Source organism: Callospermophilus lateralis, chromosome 9 (assembly GCF_048772815.1).
Source record: "Callospermophilus lateralis isolate mCalLat2 chromosome 9, mCalLat2.hap1, whole genome shotgun sequence".
Lineage (NCBI taxonomy): Eukaryota > Metazoa > Chordata > Mammalia > Rodentia > Sciuridae > Callospermophilus > Callospermophilus lateralis.
The window spans coordinates 33360164-33384072 of record NC_135313.1 but is presented as its reverse complement, the minus strand read 5'-3'; the positions used below and the strand labels follow the sequence as shown (position 1 = coordinate 33384072).

Here is a 23909-nt window from a genome sequence, read left to right as displayed (position 1 = left end):
ATATACAATCAATTAACAAATACATGAAAAAATGCTCACCATCTCTAGCAATCAGAGAAATGCAAATTAAAACTACTCTAAGATACCATCTCACTCCAATAAGAATGGCAGCCGTTATGAAGTCAAATAACAATGAGTGCTGGCGAGGATGTGGGGAAAAAGGTACACTCGTACATTGCTGGTGGGACTGCAAATTGGTGCAGCCAATTTGGAAAGCAGTATGGAGATTCCTTGGAAAGCTGGGAATGCAACCACCATTTGACCCAGCTATATTCCCCTTCTCGGACTATGCCCAAAAGACCAATTTACAATAGCTAGAATGTGGAATCAACCTCAATCGATGAATGGATTTTAAAAATGTGGCATTTATACACAATGGAATATTACTCAGCACTAAAAAATAACAAGATCATGGCATTTGCAGGCAAATGGATGGCATTAGATCAGATTATGCTAAGTGAAGTCAGCCAATCCCTAAAAAACAAATGCCGAATGTCTTCTCTGATATAAGGGGGGTGACTCAAAATGGGATAGGGAGGAAGAACATTAGAAGAAAACTACCACTAAATAGGAAAGAGAGGTAGGAGGGAAAAAAAGGGACAAAGAGAGTTGCATGGAAGATGGAAGGAGAACCTCATTGTTATACAGAATACATATATGATGCTGTGATGAGAAAAAGAAGAAAAAAGTGTGTCACATTAAATTGGATAGAGAGAAAGGTTGGGAGAGGAGGGGAGCAGTAAGGAGGATAGGAAGGGCAGCAGAATAGAATAGACATATGATTGATGTATGTACATTCCATGTACGTATTATGTCAAAATACATTCTGATGACTAAAAATAAATACATTTTATGACTAAAAATAAATAAATAAAATTTTTTTAAAAATAAAAAAACAGTATTCTTAATTAAATTTGAAATTCAGATAAATAAGAAATGTTTAAGTAAAAATATTTTAAATATGTAAATATATTTTTAAGTATCAAATATTGCTAGAACAATGTGTTAGCTTTCTGTTGGTGTGGTTAAAATACATGAGAAGATCAATTTTACAGGAAAAACGATAAATTTTGGCTCATGGTTCCAGTCCATGGTTGGCTAGCCCCATTACTTTGGGGCCCATGGTAAGGCAGAGCACCAGGGCAGAAAGGCATGGTACAGTACAGCTGCTCACCTCATGGTGGCCAGGAGGAAGAGGGAGAGAAGAAAGGTCCAGGAACAAAACATACCATTCAGAGGCATGTCTTTTTCTATCTAGGCCCCTAAAGTTTCTACACCTCCCTGTAGTGCCACCAACTGGGGACAAAGTCTTCAACAAATGAGACATTCTAGATCCAAACTGTAACAGAGATTTACTTTTTGTTTATAAGAAATTCAAATTTTACTGAGTTTTCTGTATTTCTATTTACTAAATATTTGATGACCCTAGCAAGTATATCACTATGAATGATACTAAGCAGGTCACTCCTGCTTTCAATCCATGGTTCTCAGACCCAATGTGTTCTATCTATTGTAATCACAGCATTGTATAAAGTGGTAAAGGCCTGGTCCTTAATGTAACAATGTTCAGAGGTGAGGCTCTTGGAAAGTAATTGGATCATGAGGGCTTTAACCTCATCAATGGGTTGATCTATTGATGGATTCATAGCTGAATGGACTATTGAGAGACGGTGAAAAACAACCTTTCTCTTTTTCCTTCCTGGCTGCCAGGAGGTGAGCTGCTTTCTCCACCAGGTCCTGCCACCGTGATGTTCTGCCTTCTTACAGACTGAAACAAAATGGAGTCAAGTTGACTATGGACTCAAACCTCTGAAATTGTAATTCAAAATAAACCTTTCCTCCTTTAGATTGTTTTTCTCGGGTATTTTGTCACAGTTACAGAAACCTGACTGATCCAGTAACATTTTTACTTCCTATAAGTATCTCATAACAACATGCTGTATACCTTAAATCTATGTAATGAAAAAATGTATGTGAGGCAATAGGTATGTTAAGTAGCTTGATTTAATCCCTGCAAAATTTTATATATTTTCATATATCAGAACATTATGTTGTGCACTATAGGTACCAATACTTTTTCATTTGTCACTTAAACCTTAATAAATCTGGAAAAAACTTTTGAAAAACAGAAAAAAGGAGAAAAATTTGAAAGCAGTAGGATAAAAATAACTCAATGTATAAGGAACCAAAATAAGATTAACATCTGACTGCTCATCAGAAATTACGGAGGCTGTGCTGGGCATGGTGGCACATGTCTAATGTCTAATTCTAGAAGTTTAGGAAGCTGAGGCAAGAGGATCAATCACAAGTTCAAAGCCAGCCTCAGCAACTTAGCAAGGCCCTAAAGCAACTTAGTAAGACCCTGTCTCAAAGAAAAAAAAAAAGGGGGGGGGGGCTGGGGATGTGGCTTAGTGGTTAAATGCCCCTGGGTTAAATTCCCAGTACAAATAAATAAATAAAATTTTAAAAAAAAAAGATGGAGGCTGTAAGACAATGGGATGATATTAAAAGTTCTGCAAGGCAAAAAAAAAAAAAAAAAAAAAAACTAAAAACTAAAAACTAAATAAAAACCTGTAAGCAAAAATTAAATATCTAGCCAAACTATCTTTCAAAAACCATGGTGGAAAAAAAAACACTCCCAGATTTTAAAATAATACCAAGCACAAATAAGAATACCACTTACTATTCCTTCATTAAATATTAATAAAAGCTCTTCTGAATATTTAAGGTCTTTGATTCATTTTGAGTTTATTTTCATACAGAGTAAGAGGTAGGGATCTATCTTTTACAGGTATTAAATCCAATTAATATAAGTATATACCATTCCTGGGTATATATCTGAAGGAATCAAAGTGAGTGGATACTAGCATTCCTTGGCTTGATATACTATACAATGTCTCTGCTTCATCTTCATTATTACCCTCTCCTCTGTGTGTCTAATCTTCCTCTGCCTCTTATGTAAGGATGGTACCCACCTGGGCAACCTACTATAATTTCCCCATCTCAAGGTCCACCACTTAATTACATCTGTAGTGTTTGTCATATAAGGTTAACATTTACAGGATCCAGAGATTAGGATATGATATCTTTGGGTACTATTAGCCATCCTACTACAGAATAAATTCAAATAGTTGTCCCTTGGTATCGGGGGTGGGGGGGTGGGGGTGGGGGGGTGGTCCCAGGTACTCTGATGATATCAGAATTCTGAGATGCTCAAGACCTTTTTACAAAATAATGTATAGTATTTGCATATAGCCTACACCTATCCTCATGTTATACTTTAAGTCATCTCTAGATTACATATAATAATCAATACTATGTAAATGCCATGAAAATACTTATTATACTGCATTGCTTAGGGAAAATGTCAAGAAAAAATCTGTTCATGTTCTGTGCAGATATATTTTCTTTTAGAATAATTTCATTCTGCAATTAATTGAATCTGTGGATGTGGAACCTGAAGATATTACAGGGTAGATTACATATACTTTTATGTTAAATATAAATATAATTCTGACTGAAACCTTAAGCTATCATATAAGAAGTCTGGCTACCCTACTGTAAGTAAACACATGGAGGCCACTAGAGTAGGAAAGACTATGAAACTACATGGACTACAAGGCTCATTCATCTCAGGATCCTAATTGAGATAAACTTTCCAGTCATTTTCAATGAGGCACCAGATATATGAATGAGTCATCTTGGAGACAATTTAACCCAGGAAAGCCCCAGAAGACTGTATGTGAAGCAGAACTTCCCATATAAGAACAATCAACACACCAAAGGCATGGTGGTAAAAATGTTTTCAGACACTTAAGCTTTGGGGTGGTTTGGCACGCAAATATATAAAAATAGGTACCTAGAGATAGATTGCTGCCACAACAAAAACCTAAACAGTGCAATTTATTTGAGGACTGCATGTTAGACAATAGCTGAGGGAGCTTCAATAAAACTGTTAGATAATGCTGGAAGGACATGTAGGTAATTTTTACTAGGGACAAAAATGGTAACCAACTTTTTCTAGTTGTGAAAAGTGTGGCAACCCTGCTCCCTGTGTTAACGGGAAATAAAAGCACTGAGTATTTGGCTACAGAAATTTACAGTATTTGGCTACAGAAATACAGAGTATTTGGTTACAGAAATTTGGCTACAGAAATTTTACAGAAATGATGAAAATGACAAATGGATTCTTTTAGATGTCGATTACAAAATACAAATTAAAAAAAGTGACCTTTTCAAGCAGAATCCAGGAGAAATATTTATGAACCAGAATTTTTCTGGAATATAAAAGTGTGTCTCATACACACCTCTCCTAGTAAATGACCATCAAAGTAGGAAATGACCTCAGGGTGAAGACCAAATCTACAGCAATACCAGTAAAGTGTGGTGTCAAGGCCAAGATCACAGGGGTATGGATATAAGATTTGTTGTTAAAACCTCAAAAAGATGTAAGGATGTACCTCATAGACCCACTGAGGAAGATAAAATTCATTCTCAGAATTTTAGGTAGCATCTCAATCCCTCTCTGCTAGACAGGAACATTTCTAAAATTCTTAAGGATGTTGTGTCACAGTTCTATGATTCTCAACTCAAGGAAATATAGGCCTTTCTTAAAGATATACAGGGGTATGATAATTGCCTAATTAAGATCAGAATTTATTACATAAAATGACTACAAAATCTTTGAAAGAATCATAGTGTCTTAAACTGAAAAGAACAGGAAGAGCTGGGCACCATGGCACACACCTATAATCCCAATAGCTCAGGAGGCTGAGGCAGGAGGATCATAAATTCAAAGCCAGCCTCAGGGAAAGTAAGGCACTAACTAAGCAACTCAATGAGACCCTGTCTAGAAATAAAGTACAAAATAGGACTGGGGATGTGGCTCAGGGGTTGAGTATCCCTGAGGTTCAATACTTGATACCCCCTCAAAAAAAGAACAGGAACAATTTAAAGTAAAAAGAGACACTCAAACCCCCCAACTTTCAGGCAGAACACAAATTAAAAAGATATTCAACTACAAACAGAAGTTCTTCCTTATGGAAAAAGAATTAATCTAAGGGAAAGCCAAGAACTTCAGAATAATTATGGTCTACTGACAGCTACATGTTTCACGTTGGCCCTCCTCCATCTTTGGAATCCTACGTTTCTATTCCAATTTTTCTGTTCTGGACTCATTATTGTATGTAGGGGACAGAAAACTGATAAATTCACAGATTTCAAAACTGAGAGGTAACACAACCAAGGAGCCTCTCTCATCTGGACTTGGTTTAGATGCTGAAATTCTGTATTTCAAGCCCAAGCTTAATGCAGTAATAGCATGAAGACTGAGGATCTGGGAAGGGAAATAAATATATTTTGCATGTGGGATGAAAATTACTTGCTAAGTAATTAAAAATCTGTAGTTAATCTCCAAATATGGTCCCCAATGAACCACACCTCCCAAGATTTATACCCTTCTGTGGTCCCCTCCATACTGAACTAAGCCTGGCACTTGCTATAACTAACAGATTCAGAGGAGATAAACCTGAATTAGTGTGAAGCCAAAGTTTTCAGAGGTCCTGAAGCTTCTATTTCTGTAATTTGGAAGGCCTCAGCTGCCACATAAGTTCAACTGCCTGGTTAAAAAGACCACATAGACCACAAGAGATCACAGGGAGAGGTTGAGGGCCAATTCCTGAGAAAGTATATGCAGTATCAAACTAGATGTCCAAACAGCCCAGCTCAGCCCAGCCTTACAGCTGTTCCCATCAAAGTGTCAATCATGCAAGTGAACCACTGTTAAGTATTTCAACCCAATCAAGCCCTTGAATGACCACAAGTCCAACAAATATCCAATATCATGTGAAGCAAAAGTGCCCAGCTAAGCATAGTCAGCCCCACAAAATCTTGAGAGATAATAACTGTCTTAAGTCACTAAGTTTTAGAGTGGTTTGTTGTACAGCAATAAATTACTTATCAAATGAAAAATGAACATTTTGGAAGTCAGACTGAATAAAATCAAAGGCAAACTACAAACTATGGAAAAGTACTTGACTATGCAAGTTGTCACTATTCTTAAACAGAAATAATTTAAAAATATATAATCCATATGTCTTCAAAAGAGGAAAAAATAGACAAAGGACATGGTCTTCTACTTATAGGGAAAATGAAAATGACTATTAAGCATGAAAAGGTTTTAATCATTATTTAGAGACTGTTAATACTCAAATACTGCTGGTGAATATGTAAAGTCGTACAATCTTTCTGGACAGTAATTTGTCAACATGCCATTTCTGTATTATTAGATAATCACATATTCAAATAAATAGTAAAAGAACACCAATTTCAAACTTTAAAAAATGGAAACTGTCTTAAAACAATCATAGAATAACCATACTTGAGGATATTTTGCATCTTACAAATTTTTGAAAATTCAGGTGTGTTTATAATGTTAACTCAAAAAAGCAAAATATAAAATTATACGTATAGTTTTATCCAAGTTGTAAAATTAAAGTATATATAGGCATAATGAAGATAAATATAGATCTATAAATAGAAAAAATAAAACATAAACTTTCTAAATTTTATATGATCATGCATTACTTTCTTGTTTAGTAAAAAGAATAACTCCCTAGCTAGAGATATTTAATAAAATTGTATCTTTTGAAATTTGGAAGGGAATTTAGAAATGATCTGGTCTGATATATCAAAGGATGAGGAAATAGGTCTACAGATTTAGGTGACAAAGCTAGCTGAAATATTTAGAAGCAGAGCCTTACTTAGAACCCTTACTTGATCCATACACCTTTTAATACTGTTTTTTAAAGAGCTACCTATAGTACACACCTGTAATTCCAGCTACTTTGGAGGTTGATACAGAAGTATCACAAAGTTAAAGGCCAACTTGAGCAACCTAACAAGACTCTGTCTCAAAATAAAAAATAAAGGTGGGACAGCACTGGGACTGGGGATGTAGCTCAGTGGTAGAGCATCCCTGGTTTCATCTCTGGTACCAAAATAAAAAGAGCTACCCGTAATAGTGATTCAAATGGGATGCAAAGATCTAAACAAAATACTATCATTTTGAGAAAGGCTTTACTCTGGTGTACCTTTAATTTATATTCTTTTAAAAGTATAACATTATATGTAACAAGGATAACATATACTATTTTCTGTAACAGAAAATAAAACAGTTTCATTAATTTTTCTACTGAAATAACTCCCCAGGCTTTTACATTTCCTTTGAATTTATATTTTGCTACTGATGTTAATTTTAAAAATGAACTTTAAAAAAGTTACACTTTCAGCAGAATTTTGCATGAGCCTAGGAGATTAGTTTGTATAATTTGTATCTCAGATCACTTTGCTTTTTCTTCAAGTTTTCCTCATTTATCAGTAAAAACTGGGTGTAGAAATATTTAATACACTTAGACACATTTCTACTTAGAGACATATGAATATATTTTCAATTTATTTGTCTTTAATATTTTAAAAAATAATTCATTTTCCCACTAGTCTGAACTTCAAATATGAAGATAGGCTAATTCAAGATCTTCTAAATCATGGCGTTGAAAGCTACCTTTCAATTTCAAATCTGGGGAAGCTAAGCTTGTGCTCTTCCCTTCAGTTAAGGTTAGATAGCAGCTTTGCCACCTAGTTCCTCTTGAAGATGAAGTCAAATTCCTCCTCCTTATTGTCTCTGGCTCCATACAGATACTACTCAACTTTACCTCTGATAGAGCTGAAATTGCTTTTAAAATGCTTCGATGTGTGTCATCTGATTTTGCATCTGATAGAAATGGTATACTTCTCCTTTCCTCTGGCATGACTTCTGATTGGCCTTCACTGAAAAATGGTATTTTGTTCAGTAGGGTTTTTTCCTGCCTAGGAATAGAGGGCAGTAGAGAGTCTGAGGGCAGAGGTGTTGACATAACACTCTCAGGAGTAGCAAGAATTGAATAATCTTGGTCCAATAGGCTCGAAGTTGATGTAGGTATGCCTTCTTTATTATCATCACCCAGCAACTAGAAAATATAGCAATAAAACAGGCTACTAATTAAATGTTATTCACTAGAAAGTACTGAAAACAAATTAAAATCAATTGTACCCTTATCCTTTATCATGTTACCATGACTACATGGTAATGACTACATTAATTAACAAAAGGAATGAGAAATTCTCTAATTCTGGAATCATGGCGTTATAGAATATATATATATATATTATATATTATATATATATATATTATAATATATATATATATATATTATATATATATATAATGATAAAACAGTGGCTTATAAAATAATGGTTCTCTTACGTCAGGATTTTATAATCAGTAACATCTTTAAAAAGAAAATCTGGGATCTGACATTTTAGTGTTATACTATCACCAATATGTTATGAAACATGGGAAATTTTAATAGCATAATAACACAAAGAACAATATTATAAAATAACAAGATATTATATAAAAGAAAGGAAATTTAAGTAGCAAAGTACTACAAAGAAACATGTCATAAAGTAAAGGATAGCCTGTTTAGTTAAATAAATTCAGCTTTATGAAAAATTCAATGTATTCACTTTTTTCCTTCTCTCCTTGAACTGGGAAAGACAGTACACACTGATTCTTCAAATTTGTATCTATGAGCCTCTGACCAAAAAATGGAAATCATTAAATCCTACTTGTCAAGCAGTACAAAAAAAAAATTTTCCTATTGTTTACATGGGATCTACTGTTATAATAGAATGGATGCCTGCTATAAAATTAGCTGAAGAGCAAATTATATTAAGTGAATTTCTTTTTGCTGATTTTTACTGTAAAATACATGATATTATTCCATGAACAAAGTTTATAATATGATAAATTAAAAGATTTGGTAAGAAAGAGCCCAGAATGTGGGTAGGTCTATGGCAACCATGTCTAAGGTCTTATGTAGAATTTCATACTTTGTTCTTATCTTCCTTTCTTCCCTTTCTGAAAACCTTTTGTTTCCTATCTTCATATATATTCTTAAGGGCTACTGTTTTATGCTGAAACCAATATTTCCAGAGGGCAATTTAACTTTAAAAAAATGTACAATGGTATAAATGTTCTCATATAGAAATAACCATGAAACAACTGAATAATTTCTCAGGTGCTTTTTTTCTGTACATATGTAACTATTTCTCCATTCACAAATGTTTCACCCCTGCTGGGTGTGGTGGAACATGCCTGTTATCCCAGCGACTCTAGAGGCTGAGGCAAGAGGATCACAAGTTCCAAGCCAGCCTCAGCAACTTAGCAAGGCCCTAAGCAACTTAGTGAGACCCTGTCTCTAAATGAAATGTACAAAAAGGTTGGGGATGTGGCTCAGTGGTTAAGTGCCCTAGATTCAATTCCTAGTATAAACAAAACAAAACAAAAAACAAGCATTTCACCCCTTCATAAAATAATGACTATTAGACATTTTCTTCCAACTTCCCTTACCTCACTTGGAGTAATTTCAGGTTCATTGTTTTTAACAGGGATATCTATTTAAAAAAAGCAAATAGAAGTACTTTGTTACACAAAACAATAAAAACATTATTTATATTTATGTACACAATAATTTTCCTCACTACAAACATACATCAACTTAAGTCAAAGCACCTATCCTAACATAAACACTGCTTAGTTAAAATAGGGTGATGAATCTCTGGGAAGATGGATGAGTAATAATCAAACAAGTATGGGGATGAAATCAAAACATGCATGAAGGGATAAGATTTTCCTGTTATTTTTAATAAATATGCTATTTTCAAAAGTGCCTACACCATTTTATATTCCCACCAATAGTGTACAAGGGTCCCACTTTCTCTACACCCCTGACAAAATGTGTGATCTTTGAACTTTTTGATAACAGCTATACTAATACAACTGTGAGATAGTATAGTATCTCATTTTGATTCTGATTTGCATTTCCCTGATGATTAAAGATGTTGGGCATATTTTCAAACACCTATTGATCATTTGTATATCTTCTTCAAAGAAGTATGTACTCAGGTCCTTAGCCTATTTTTTAATTGAGTTAGTTTGTTGTTATTGCTTGAGTTGAAGTTATTCCTTATATATTTTAAATATGAATCCCTTATCAGATATATGATTTGCAAATATTTTTTCCCTTTCTGAAGGTTATCTATTCACTCTGTTGTTTCTATTATTGCACAGAAGCTTCTTGGCTGGAGGTAGCCCCATTCTATTGCTTTTGTTGCCTTGTGCTTTTTGTCTATTAAAGAAATTATTGCCCACACCAATGTCATTGAATTTTTCCTCTTTATTTTCTTCTAGGGGTTTTAGAGTTTCAGGAATTATGTTTAAGTCTTTAATCCATTTTCCTTTTCAGATAGTTCATGGTGGTGTTCAGATTTTTGTATGCTGATTTCGTATCCTAAAACCTCACTGAATCCATGAATTAGTTCTAATGGGGTTTTTCTTCTAGAGGCTTTAGGATTTTCTACATATAAGATTATGACATCAGAAAAGAAAATTTTCCTTCATTCTTTCCAATTTGAAATCCTGCTATTTATTTTTCTTGACTAATTACTCTGAGTAGGAGTCTACGATATGAGCAAAAATTCAGGCAACTTCTTAGCTAGAATATAATACAAATGGCTTCTAGTCCAATTTCCAACAGAGTCCTCCTTCTCCTATAAAATCTCACAAGCCCAGTCTTTACTGTCCATAGTTGTATTGACATTCTGGTCTTCTGAACTCCCACCAGAATCACCCATTAAGCTCAACCTAAAATAATCTAGAACATTCCCAGATTGCATCTCTAGATATTTCAAAATTCTTTCCATAGTGGAATGAAGTGGCATAAGTCTATAATCCCAGTGGCTTGGGAGGTTAAGGCAGGAGGATTGCAAGTTCAAGGCCAGCTTCAGCCAGTTTATCAAGGTACTAAGCAACTCAGTGAGATCCTGTCTCTAAATAAAATAAACAAAGGGGCTAGGGATATAGCTCAGTGGTTAAGCATTCTCTGGATTCAATCTCTGATACAATAATAACAAAAAAATTCCTCCCAAATTCCAAAACACTCTAAAAGCTTCTAAACCACGTGGTCAGGTTAGCCACAGAAATGACCCCAATTCTTGGTATCAATTTCTGTTTTAGTCAGTTTTTTTTTCACTACTGTGGCCAAAAGTTCTGATAAGAACAATTTCAAAGGCAGAAAAGTTTATTTGAGGCTCATAGTTTCAGAGGTCTCAGTCCACAGATGGCCAACTCCATTTCTCAGGGCCAGAAGTGAGGCAGAACATCCTGGTAGAAGAATACGACGGAGCAAAGTAGCTCAGGACATAGCACCAGGAAGGAGAAGAAAGGATGGAGGGAGAGGGAGAGAAGAGTAGAGGAGAAGAGGAGGAGAGGGGGAGAGGTAGAGAAAGGGGGGAGAGGAAGAGGGGAGAGGGAGAGGGAGAGGGAGAGGGAGAGGGAGAGAGAGAGAGAGAGAGAGAGAGAGAGAGAGAGAGAAGGAGGGGGAGAGGGAGGGAGAAAGGGAGAAGGAGAAAGAGAGCTCCCATCTCACCACAGACAAAATATAAACCCCAAAGGCACAAGGCCAATGACTCTCCACTCCCCTCCAGACATACCCTACCTTCCTACAGTTCCACCCAGTTAATTCCTCTCAGAGGATTAATATACTGATTAGGTTAAACCTTTCATAACCCAATGATTTCACCACTAAACTTTCTTGCATTGTCTCACACGTGAGCTTTTGGGGAACTTCTCACAAAACCATAACACTTACTTAGAACAAATTACTAATTTTTGTGATATAACACCTTGATTTTAATTATCTTCATAATAAACATAGAAATCAAGTTCATTTCTTACATAATGTTGTGATATTTTCAGGCTTCTCTTCATCTAAATCATTACTCTCACTTTCAAGGTCTTCATCTAAATTACTTTCCTAAAATCACAGAAAGAAAGAAAAAATATTGGGGAAAATATTTAAGGAGAATTAGGTTTTAGTTCCTTATTTTCATAACTTCTTTTTAATGCAATATTCTCCCCCATCCCCTGCTAAATATACAAAGGACAGAGGATAAGACAGAGAAGTATTTGTAAGAAATTCAATCCAAAAACTACCATTTTAAAGAGGAGTTGATATTCTAGAGAGAAGATATCCAATAATGGGTAGAGTATTTGAATAATGAATGTACATGATACACATAGGGTAAATTATATAATATTGTAACTTCAAGGACTAAGAAAGGGTACCCGTAGGTAACAAATTATTATTTTTATTGTAATCCATTATGGCTTATGACTTGAAAAAGGATGTATATTTTTATAAAATTCTAAGGAAAATTGGGTTTAAAAATAGTTAAAAGACAGAATGACAATGGGCTTTTTATAAAATACTGATCTTTCATTCACAACCCAAAGTCCATAGTTCTTTTAATTAATAACCCTCCAAATTTTCCCTAAAGTATTACTTCTGTATTAAAAAATACTTAATTGTTCCTGTAGCAACATGAACTCTGCCTATTACAGAGAAATTGAAACACATGAAAATATTAATGTTATGATTACTTTTTCAGGGTTATGATCTCAGTCAATGTTTCATCTTTTCACTGAGATAGCTATAAATTCTTTATTTCCAGGTCAGTATAGGTGAGGTTGTATTTCTAAATATTAACCTTTACTCCTATATGACAAGGATCTAGTATTAAAAAGACAAATCATTTAACTTAAAAATTGGCAAAGATCTGAAGAGAAAGAAATGGCCAGTAAACATATGAAAAGATGCTCACAACATTAATCTATAGAAAAATGCAAATCAAAAGCACAATAAATCACCATGTCAAACCCACAAAGATGGCTATAGTAATAATAGTAATAAAATGGAAAATAATAAGAGTTAGTGAAGACTTGGAACTCTCTACTGATTGAAACATAAGGTAATACAAAACTACTGTGGAAAACAATTTGATACTTTTTCAAAAATTTAAACTGAGAATTACCATATGATGCAGCTTCTACTCCTAGGTACTCAAGAGAATAAAGACATACATTCACACAAAATACTTGCACATGAATGTCCAAAAGCATTATTATTCAAACTAGCTTAACAGTGAAAACAATGCAAATGTCCATCAGCTTATGATTATGAATAAACCAAAAGATGGCATATCCATTCAATGGAATGTCATTTGGAAATAAAAAGAAATGGAATACTTATACATATTACAACAAGAATAAATTTTGAAAACATTATGGCAACTGAAAAGGAAAATCACGAAGGACAACATATTGTTGTGATTCCATTTATATGAAATGTGTAGGACAGGTAAATCTATAGAGAAGAAAGTTGGTTATTGTTGCATAGAGCTGGAGGACAATGGGTGGATTGAGTGAGTGCTGGCTAAAGGGTATGGGTGTGCTTTTGAGAGTAAAATATTCTCAAGTTGATTGTGATGGTGGACACAATAAAGGCCATTAAACTGTACATTTTAAATGGATCAATATTGTTAAACCTAATAATTTATCATTAAATACTTAGAGAATGGAACATTATCAAAATAGGAAAGTGTGTGGGCCAAGAATAACATTTTACATGCTCTCCAAAAATAAGCGACATATGATCCTCACTATTAATGACAATAATATTTCCTTTAAAAAAGTATTCAAAGCTCCAGGTGGAAGAATGTATTATGCCAATTACCGAAGATGCTTTAGGTTCCAATTTTGGGTTCAGAATGTTTTCTAAATAGTCAACTTTTTCTTTCCATGTACCCAGATTTCTATATTCTTTTTTCATTTTTTCCAGCCTAAAGAAAGTAATCAGTCATAGATGAAATAAGTCAGTAACAAAAGAATATGAATGTTATGATTCACATAGTATGATACAATTCTAAAAAGTTCTAAAAGAGACACACATACTATATTGTCTAGGGATACAGTCAAAAGAATGGAATGCTTACAACAAAAATGAGTGAAGTAGTTACCTGAAGATGATTAGGGAGATTGTCAAAAGGGCATATGATATTGGTGGTATTGTATATCTTAATCTGACACATAAATATCTAGGTAATATAAACATGTTTCAGAAATTATTCAATACATATCATTCTAAGTGTTTTTAACCGCACACCCTGGTCAGGTTGGGTTGCTAGAACAAAATGCTACAGATTGGGTAACTTAAACAACAGAAACAACAGATACCTATTTCTCACAGTTCTATAGGCTGAGAAGTCCAATATCAAGGTGCCAGCAAATCCAGTATCTGGTAAGGTACTCTTTCTGGTTTCAGATGTCCATCTTCTTGTATCTCAGAGTGGAGAGAGATGGATCTCATGTTTCTTCTTTTAACAAGGGCATTAGTCCCATCTATAGGGCTTCATCATCAAACCTAAACTATTCCTAATTATCTCTCAGAGGTTCCACCTCCAAATACCGTAATATTGAGGATTAGGTTTTTAACATATGAATTAGGATGAGCAAGCCAAAAAATTCAGTTCATAGCACTCTACATACATATTTTATAAATTAATCAATGTATAATATGAAAGTTTCCTTAAAACAGGTTTAAGGGGTTAGGGTTTAACTCAGTAGTAAAGCACTTGCCTAGCATGTGGAAGGCCCTGGGTTCAATCCCCACCACTGCAAAAAATAAACAAAAACAGAAAAACAGTTTTTAATAAAAGGAATTTAGCCTTTAATCCAAGAAATTTCAAAAGGCTTTTTACCACAAGTTAATCTTGGAGTCAATCCTAGAGGACTGATACCTAACCATATTTGGCAGATGGACATCACACACTTGCCAGAATTTGGAAAATTGAAATATTTGCATGTTACAGTTGATACTTCTTCTGGATTTTTGATGGGCTCCCTTCATGCCGGAGAAAAAACTAAAGATGTTATAGCTCATTGCTTACAAAATTTTGCCACTGTGGGCGTTCCAAAACAGATAATGCTCCTGGTTATACTTCAACCTCTTTTAAACAATTTTGCTCATCATTTGGCATTACTCATATAACAGGAATCCCATACAATCCACAGGGACAAGGCATAGTTGAAAGAGCTCATCAAACTATTAAAATGTACTTATTAAAGCAAAAAGAAGGAATTGGGAAGGGGTATATATTCCCCAAAGATAAACTTAAAATAACCCTTTTTACTCTAAACTTTTTAAATTTAGATTCATCAGGGCTGTGCTGCGGAAAGGCATATGTGTCCAAAAAATGTACATAAGCCCAAGGTACTTTGGAAGGATATTCTAACAGGACAATGGAAAGGTCCTGACCCAGTAATTGTCTGGAGTCGGGGGTCTGTTTGTGTGTTTCCACAGGGAGAACAGCAGCCGATTTGGATTCCAGAGAGATTAACTAAGGTCCTGACCCAGTGATTGCCTGGAGTCGGGGGTCTGTTTATGTGTTTCCACAGGGAGAACAGCAGCTGATTTGGATTCCAGACCGATTAACTAAAGCGATTTCTACAGACCAAAAAGAAGATGTGATATTCAGAACTCCAGTTTGGTTATTCTTACATCTGCGACAGAACCAGAATGCTTTTTTCAATATCTATTTTATTATTGCCCTTTCCCATATTTTGGTTTTTTTGAGCTCATACAGACCTAGGTTAATGTTTTGCTGATCAGTTCTATTTTTGACTATAGAGTTTTTAAACATTGCAATGGAGATTTCACCTGTAAAAAGTTATAAGGCCTTTACTATTATGTTATGTGTCGTATGTATTATGTGTGCACACTTGTGTTTTGTGTTTGAATGTACGTATGTCCATATGTCATATATGATGAGCGCTCATGAAAAAATGGATCCAAATATTTTTTTTTTATTCACGTGATTTAAATGGTTTAATTTAAATTGGGTAAACAGCTGTTGAGGATTGTTTTAAAATGTGAACAAAAAAGGAGGTTAACAGATCTGTTTGTTTACTTTCACCTTTCCTTTTCATTATATTTAATAATTCTCTTAAAGATAATGTAAATTATTAAGAAAATTGTTTTCTTTTAATGCCTTCTGGAATGTTACATAATTTTTTCTTTAGCCATTATTGCCAGAATTCCTATCTTCATCCCAGTGCCGGTGAAGACAATGTAAATTATTAAGAAAATTGTTTTCTTTTAGTGCCTTCTGGAATGTTACATAATTTTTTCTTTAGCCATTATTGCCAGAATTCCTATCTTCAGTGAAGACAATGTAAATTGTTAAGAAAATTGTTTTCTTTTAGTGCCTTCTGGAATGTTATATAATGTTATATAATTTTTCTTTAGCCATTATTGCCAGAATTCCTATCTTCATCCCAGTGCATGAAGACAAAGATAAAACCAATCTACAGCTTCTGCAATAGCCATCACTGAACTGCTTGCAGAACTTGCCTGGACTATGTATCACTTATATGCATTGTGAACTCACTTGTATGCATCGTGAACTATCTGTTGGTGCAGTGACTTCTGGTAGTGTTGGGGTATTTATGCTGATGGTGTCATCGGTGGTACAATTTTTCCAAAAGGAGCCGTCAGCTGGCTTGGTGTATCTTCCTCCCTTCTGCTGGTCATGATCGTTCAGCTAAAATTTGGGGGCCAACAGAGGTGAGGCAAAGAACCTCACCCCCCCGCTGGTACGAAGACCTCTACACAGGTGTGGCTGTATACTGGACTGGTAGTCAGTGACGGGTAAGATCCAATTACTATTGGACAACCTAAGGCAGGCACGGTCCCTAAGCCACATGTTTGTTGTTTAAAACAGAGAGGGGGAGATGTTGAGAGCCACAGCCGAAGGGGCTCCAGCAAACTTTCAGACTGCCAGCTGATGATTGGCTCACAGCGGCCCCAGCAACACCTAGCTGATTGGCTCCTCTGTGGAGATGCTCATTAAGCTGTTTCCCTGCCCTTTCAGACTATTAGCTGATGATTGGCTCACAGGGGCCCCAGCAACATCTAGCAACATCTAGCTGTATGGCTCCTCTGCGGTGATGCTCATTGGGCTGTTTCCCTACCTTTTCAGACCACGGAGCTGCTCATTGGGGGACTTTTTTGGCTCCACCCATGCGACCCAGCCAATCGGCCTCAAGAGCAGGAGGATTGTGGGAGGAAGAGGCTGGGTTGGGGAGTGTGGCCTGTGGGAAGCCGGTGGTGGCAGTTGGGCTCTGAGGGTTTTTTCCTGAGGAGCTGTTTTGTTTGGCTTGTGTGGTTCTAAAAATAAAGTTAGTTTCTTTTGACAAGTGGCTCCTGAACTGTGCCCAGCCAGACTGCGGCAAGGCTTGAGTAATCTAAGGATGCAGTCATTAAAAATTAAATGGAAAAGAGAATGTTTTCCAATTCATTTCATGAGGACACTATGGCCTTGACAATAAAATCTGACAAAGACATTTTAGGCTAATATCATTCATAAACATAAATGAATAAAATATAGTTTCAGTATGAAAAATCCAGTATTGTAGAAACAAAATAATATACAATGAACAAGTCAATTCATCCCAAGAATACAAGGGTGTTTTGATATTAACATTAGAAAATATAATTTAAATGTCATTTAACTGACTGAAAGAGAAAAAAATCATTAGACAAAATTCAACATCCACTCATGATTTTTTTAAAAAATTCTTAGATCACTAGGAATAATATTCAACAATATAGTTAACTGGCTGCAGCTCACATGCACATATGCATGCACACACACACACACACACACATATACACAAAAGAACCTATATAAATAATGTTCTTCAATGTTAAATATTAGAAGCATTACTTTTAAAGATCATGAAGGAAAAAAAAGAGCTCCACTGTTACCACTTTTATCAGACCCTGATTGGTGCTTATAGCTAATGTAATATGTCAAGAAAACAAAGTTAGAGGATAAGGTTTGGGGATAAAGAAATGAAACTGCTGTTATTTGTAGATGAAACGATTGTCTAAATAAATTACCTGAGAGATACTATAAATTAAATATAAATAATTTTAAATATGAAAACAGTGAAACAGATATGAGAGGGAACTTCTGGGAAGGTGGTAGCAGCAAAGGCAGCATGATTTTTGAATCATCTTAACTCCCCACATAAAATTATAAAGAATATTGAGGTAGCAAACCCAAAAGCCTATGGACAACATTTATAAGAAACCATACAGGAAAGTATATACACACATAAGACCTTCATGGCATCAACATATATGAGGGAGAAAGCAAAGAGTAATATGAGAGCCCTGAGAACAACAGACCCCCTAAATAGGAGGTCACTGGAGAACACAGAGAGCCAATTTGAGAAAAGCAGTTGATATTGGGAGGGGTTTGTTCATTTAAATAGTAGTTGAGTACAAAGAATTCATGTAAGAGCTGATGAGGGGATTTAGGATGGTGGGTTAGAGGAAGGCTGCATTCTGTCACTCCCTTACTTGGGATTCAAAAGTGGGAAAACTGCTTGTCAGTGTGGTAGGTAAAAGAGGGATGTCACTAAAATTCAATATTTGGACAGTCAGAGTGTCTAAGAGATTTAGATATTTGAATCTATTAAAGAAAGGATACATTGAAGCCAAGCCAGCTACACCAGTGGCAGTGGCAATAGTTCTAGTCTACCATATAGGGATGGGAGAGAAACACAATGGAGAGATTTGGCACAGAAAACATGTAACTTAGCTGATTCAGAGGCTGCAACATAAACTGGTGTTTGAAAAGTGTTCAACTGGCAAGTGGAGAATTGAGGCGAGAAGCATTTGAGGAATTCATGCTGTAGCTTGCTGCTGCGGAGCCCAGGAGTTCATGGCAAACAATGCCATACTCTCCCAGCACTTAAGTGCCTACCATGTGGCTTAGGGTTTACCTGCCAGGATATGAATGAAACAAAAACACAGAAAAGGTACCCAGAGGGATTCAAAGTAAGAAAAATAAAGGAGAGTCCAACTTGCTTTTCCCTACGTCTAGAGGCTTCTGTGACCAATTGAATAGGGTAGGAAATCTGAATATGTAGGTGTGAATATGTTCAGGGACTAAGTCTTGAAAGCCTGTTTGTGGGCAGAAGAAAGGGTGAAATTTGTTGCCCCTGCCCCACAAGCAAAATTTGTGGAAAGATTCTGGGATTCAGACTCCCAGAAGAGACTGGCATCTGCTGAGCCCTAGGTGTGTATTAATTTAATCTCTCCAGAGCAGATACCACCCAAAAAAAGCCCCACAGCCTGACTAGATCCAAGCCTTAGCCACCAAAACTTCCTTTTGGTAACTCTGCAGCAGCCTCACCCTGGAAATACATTTGATCTGGTGTATCCAGGAAAAACTCCAATTGACATCCTACCCTATACTGGTCAGAAGGCAAGCTGAGAACTATTTCAACCAGCTTCAGTTTTAGATACTCCAACTGGCAGTTTGGTGAGCAACACAAAAAAGAGAAAGGGGTTAACAACCCCCAGCCCTTGCTCTTTCTCTCTCTTAGCATATACCTCAAAAAAAATGGAAAGGACAGATGGGCATAGGCAGTGACCATCCATTATTTCCTTTTCTTTTTTGTTTTTTTTTTAATGAGAAAAAGGAAAAAGATTCATTATTTTGCTAGCAAAGGAGAAACACAGGGGACTCCTATCTTAGAAGCTGCCCATCAGGGGGCTTTCAAAGAGGTGATTCAAAGATTACATTCCACATGTTCCCTGTTGGAACATGTGGAATGTAACAATTCACTTGTTAATTTGGCAGATAATAATTTCTGAGATCTTCTGGTACCATCCCCAATGTCTGGATTACTTTATTCCTATGGTGGGTGTGTACTTAGAAGCAGATAACTTCCTACTATGGGGAAGAAAAGTAATCTTTTTTCCCTTGATATTAGGGAGGGAAAAGATTAGGGGAGGAGTAGAGAGAGAAAAAGATAAAGAAACATGTCCATTTAAAAAATAAGTTGCAGTGCAGAGAAGCAAGGGCTATATTCAAAGCATAAAGTGGACCACTGTTACATTACCCCATTGTCAATTTCCACATCCCATTTCTATAGAAAAATGGGTAATGACATCTCCAAGCTGCTTCCTGCTGAAAAGAGGGCAAAGTTGGGGGAAGTAAACCAAAATTCTTTTTCTCTATTAGGTAGGGCTTAAACAATTAAGGATATTCAGCATTAGGGCAGTCCAGAAGTCCACAGTGGCATCTGGTGGGTGACTGGACAACTCATACATAGGACAGGGATCATGCTAAGACAACAATAAACAAAACAGCAAAGCATTACATCTTGTAAACAATTAGCACAAAAGAAATTAAAATTTCAGCCAGTCTCTGAAAAACATGAAGCCAGTAACTCATAATTATATCAGTGAAAAGCAGATCAAGTTTATCAGTGTAGGAGATTAGGAAGATTTGTAGGTCTATGAGGTCAGGCTCAAATTAACTCAGGAAAAATTTACAACTCTAAAATCCTTTGAGATCATTATTATTAAGCACTCCCGCACAAGCTTTCCTCTACTAGTAGTGCCATCTGCCAGGACAGGTCAGGGTCTTGCTGACCATATGTGGTTTCTCTTGGAAGTATCAGGGACATTTCTCTGTTCACTTTTTAGACACTGTAAACCCTCTTCTAGCTTCGTATCACATTGTTTCCCTTGCTGAACTGTTTGTACCATCTTTTAGAACTAATTGCTTTATATAACTCCTTTCTCCACTATTCATGTTGTTGCAATTATTACTACTTTGGATGATATTCAGTTGACACCTGCTGTTTGCTTTAATGCCAGATTTAGTTCATGGTTATTTATTGTTTTTGCTGTTGACATTTGCTGATTCCACCATTCCTTGTTTGTTTGTTGACTGGTTTTCACTGTGGGAATTACCATTATAGATGTCATCCTAGAAACTAGGTATTTATATTAATGCATCAGTTTTTGCTATTATTTATTTACTCCTATTCTGTGAAGTGCTGGAAACCCATAGGAACTATGTTGCTAAACTAACCCAAAACACAGAATACCTTGCTTCACACACAAATTAACATTGAAATTTCAACTATACTTTAATACAAAGAATAGAAGAGAAAAAAGCCCAAACTAATGACCAGGTACCCAGTAGGAATGGCTAGGGGGTGGCCCTCAGTTCACATACACAGACATTCACTGCTAAGAGCAAAAAGAAAAAATTAGCACAAAGCCTGTGGGTAACAAACCTATAAGGGGATATCAATCTAGATCACTCTCTGAGAAGTAATCTAGAGAAGATTTTGGAAAGAGAAGGCAGAACCCTAAAAAGGGCCACATGTGAGACTGGAAGAGAAATCCATCCCAACAGATGCATAAAAACCAATATAGGAATACAAGAAATATGAAAAGCAAGGTAATATAACACTTCCTAAAGCATATAATTTGCTATAAACAGACCTCAAAGGTATTGAAGTGGATGAAAGAATTTTTAAAATGATTATAAAAATGATCAATGAATTCTGAGAGAACACAGATAAATTGTCTGTTCAGGATATGAATGAGAAATTTAGAAAGGAAATAGAGATAACTGAAAAAGAACCAAACAGGAATCTTGGAAATGAAAGGCACAATAAATTAATTTTTTAAAATGTTCAGTTGAAAGTCTCTCGAATAGAGTCGACCAAGCTGAAGAGAGAATCTCAGAGCAGGAAGACAAAGTGGCCAACCTTGAAAATTTAGACAGGATTTAAAGAAAAGAAAATAAGTAACCATAATCAGAATATACAAGAACTCTGGGACAATATTAAGACACTAAATCATTGAAATTGAGGAGAGTTGTAAGAGGCAGGATAATGGCAAGAGTAACATTTTCAGGGAAATAAAAACAGAAAAATTTCCAAACCTTGAGAATGAGATACACATCCAGATACAGGAATCATTCATAACCCTAAATAGACAAGATCAAAAAGGAATTTCTCCATGACACATTAAAATGCCTAACACATAAAAAAAGGATACAATTGTAAAAGCCTCAAGAGAAAAACATAAGGTCATATTTAGAGGCACGATAATCAAAATTCATTCCAATTTTCCAGCACAAAGCCAGGAGGATTTGAAATGATGTGTTCTAAGCACTGAACAAAAATAACTGTCAACTAAGATTGTTATATCCAGCAAAGCTACCCTTCAAAACTAAAGCAGAAAGAAAACCTTCCAAGATAGGCAGAAACTAAAAGATCTCATGACTACAAAACCAGCATTACAGAACTTACTAAAAGAAATACTCCATACAGAAGAAATCAAAAACAAACCCCAGTGCTCACAAATGAACAAAACTTATTTGAAGAGTAACCAAGCAAATGAGAAACAGGATCAAATTAATGTTACAATTAATAAAAAAAGGCCAAAATTAATAAGAATCTCTCTATAATAACATTGAATGTAAATGGTCTCAACTGAAGACTTACACAGGCAGAATGACAAAAAAAATCAAGACCAAACTGCGGCAGCCTAGGCCCAGCCCAGACTGCCCACACCAGCCTGCGTGGGACCCAGGCTCACAGTAGGCCCAGGTCCACCCATCCACCAGTGGGGCAGACACCCACCAGAGCCCAGCCTTCGGCACAGGACCACCTCTTCTGACCACCAGAGACTATCACAGGAACCCAGACCCTGACAAGATCCATCCACACCAACTTGCACAGTACCCAGGTCCAGGGTAGGTCTGAGTACACCTCCCACCCCCGCAACCTGGGAGCCTAAACCTAACCCAATTCCATCCTGGGACACTGTAGTCATCGCCATAGCCTTCCCCATGCAATAGCCCCTAACTTTTTAACACCAGTCAGGGCCTAGAAGCAGCTGCATTTCAGAGAAGGCATCCCAAAGGGAGTGTGAGGCCAACTCTTTCAGCCCCATCTCTGTAAGACATTGCTTCCATCTTGGGGCACCTTAACTATTATCTCGAATTACCTCAGCTATTGCTGCCATTACTTTTGGATACAGTAGCATACATTGAGGGATACCAGCAGAGTCTGAAAGTCCAACATCAAAATGAGGTATAGACAATCAGCACGGATACTACAAGAATATAGGGAAGAAACTATAATATCTCAGATCCACACTGCAAGAAAGGAAGACACATAGACAACATGAAAAAACAAGGGAGGAAAGTGCCCCAAACAAACCAGGATACTATAATAACAGAACCCATGTACAGCAAAGTTGATGAAATGTCAGAGAAGGAGATCAGAAGGTTCAGAATTAAAGTGATCTGTGAATTAAAGAATGACCTAAATGAGCAAATACAGGCAATTAAGAATTGATCACTCCAACAAAGAGATAAGAGAACAAATACAGGTAGCAAAAGATTACTTCAAGACAGAGAAAGAAATCTGAAAAAAAAAGTCAGAAATCCTTGAAATGAAAGATACAATAAATCAAATAAAAAACTCAATAGAAAACATAACCAACAGACTAGATCACTTGGAAGAAAGAACATCAGATAATGAAGTCAAAGTACACAATATGGAAAATAAAGTTGATCACACAGTGAAGACAGTAAGAAACCAAGAATAGAACATCCAAGAATTATGGGACAGCATCAAAAGACCAAATCTAAGAGTTATTAAGATAGAGGAAGACACAGAGTTTCAAACCAAAGGAATATACAATATCTTCAATGAAATAATATCAGAAAATTTCTCAAGCATGAAGAATGAACTGGAAAACCAAATACAAGAGGCTTACAGGACACCAAATGTACAAAATTAGAACAGATCTACATCAAGGCTCATTATAATGAAAATGCCTAGCATACGGAATAAGGATAGAATCTTAAAAGGCGCAAGAGAGAAAAATCAGATCACATATAGGGGGAGACCAATTCGTATCTCAGGAGAGTTTTCAACCCAGACCCTCAAAGCCAGGAGATCATGGGACAACATATACCAAGCTTTGAAAGAAAATGGATGCCAACCAAGAATCTTATATACAGCAAAACTAAGCTTTAGATTTATTTGATGATGAAATAAAAACCTTCCATGATAAACA

The 23909-nt window shown here is 35.9% G+C and overlaps 1 protein-coding gene across 1 annotated transcript in view; it reads right to left on the bottom strand.

Annotated features, from left to right (window-relative positions):
• The window catches only part of Catspert (catsper channel auxiliary subunit tau), a 165073-nt gene that overhangs the window by 58570 nt on the left and 82594 nt on the right, over positions 1–23909 (bottom strand). The window contains 4 exon segments of the mRNA XM_076866836.1: positions 7713–8006; positions 9452–9495; positions 11837–11915; positions 13674–13779. Of these exon segments, the coding sequence (XP_076722951.1) occupies positions 7713–8006; positions 9452–9495; positions 11837–11915; positions 13674–13779 (523 nt within the window).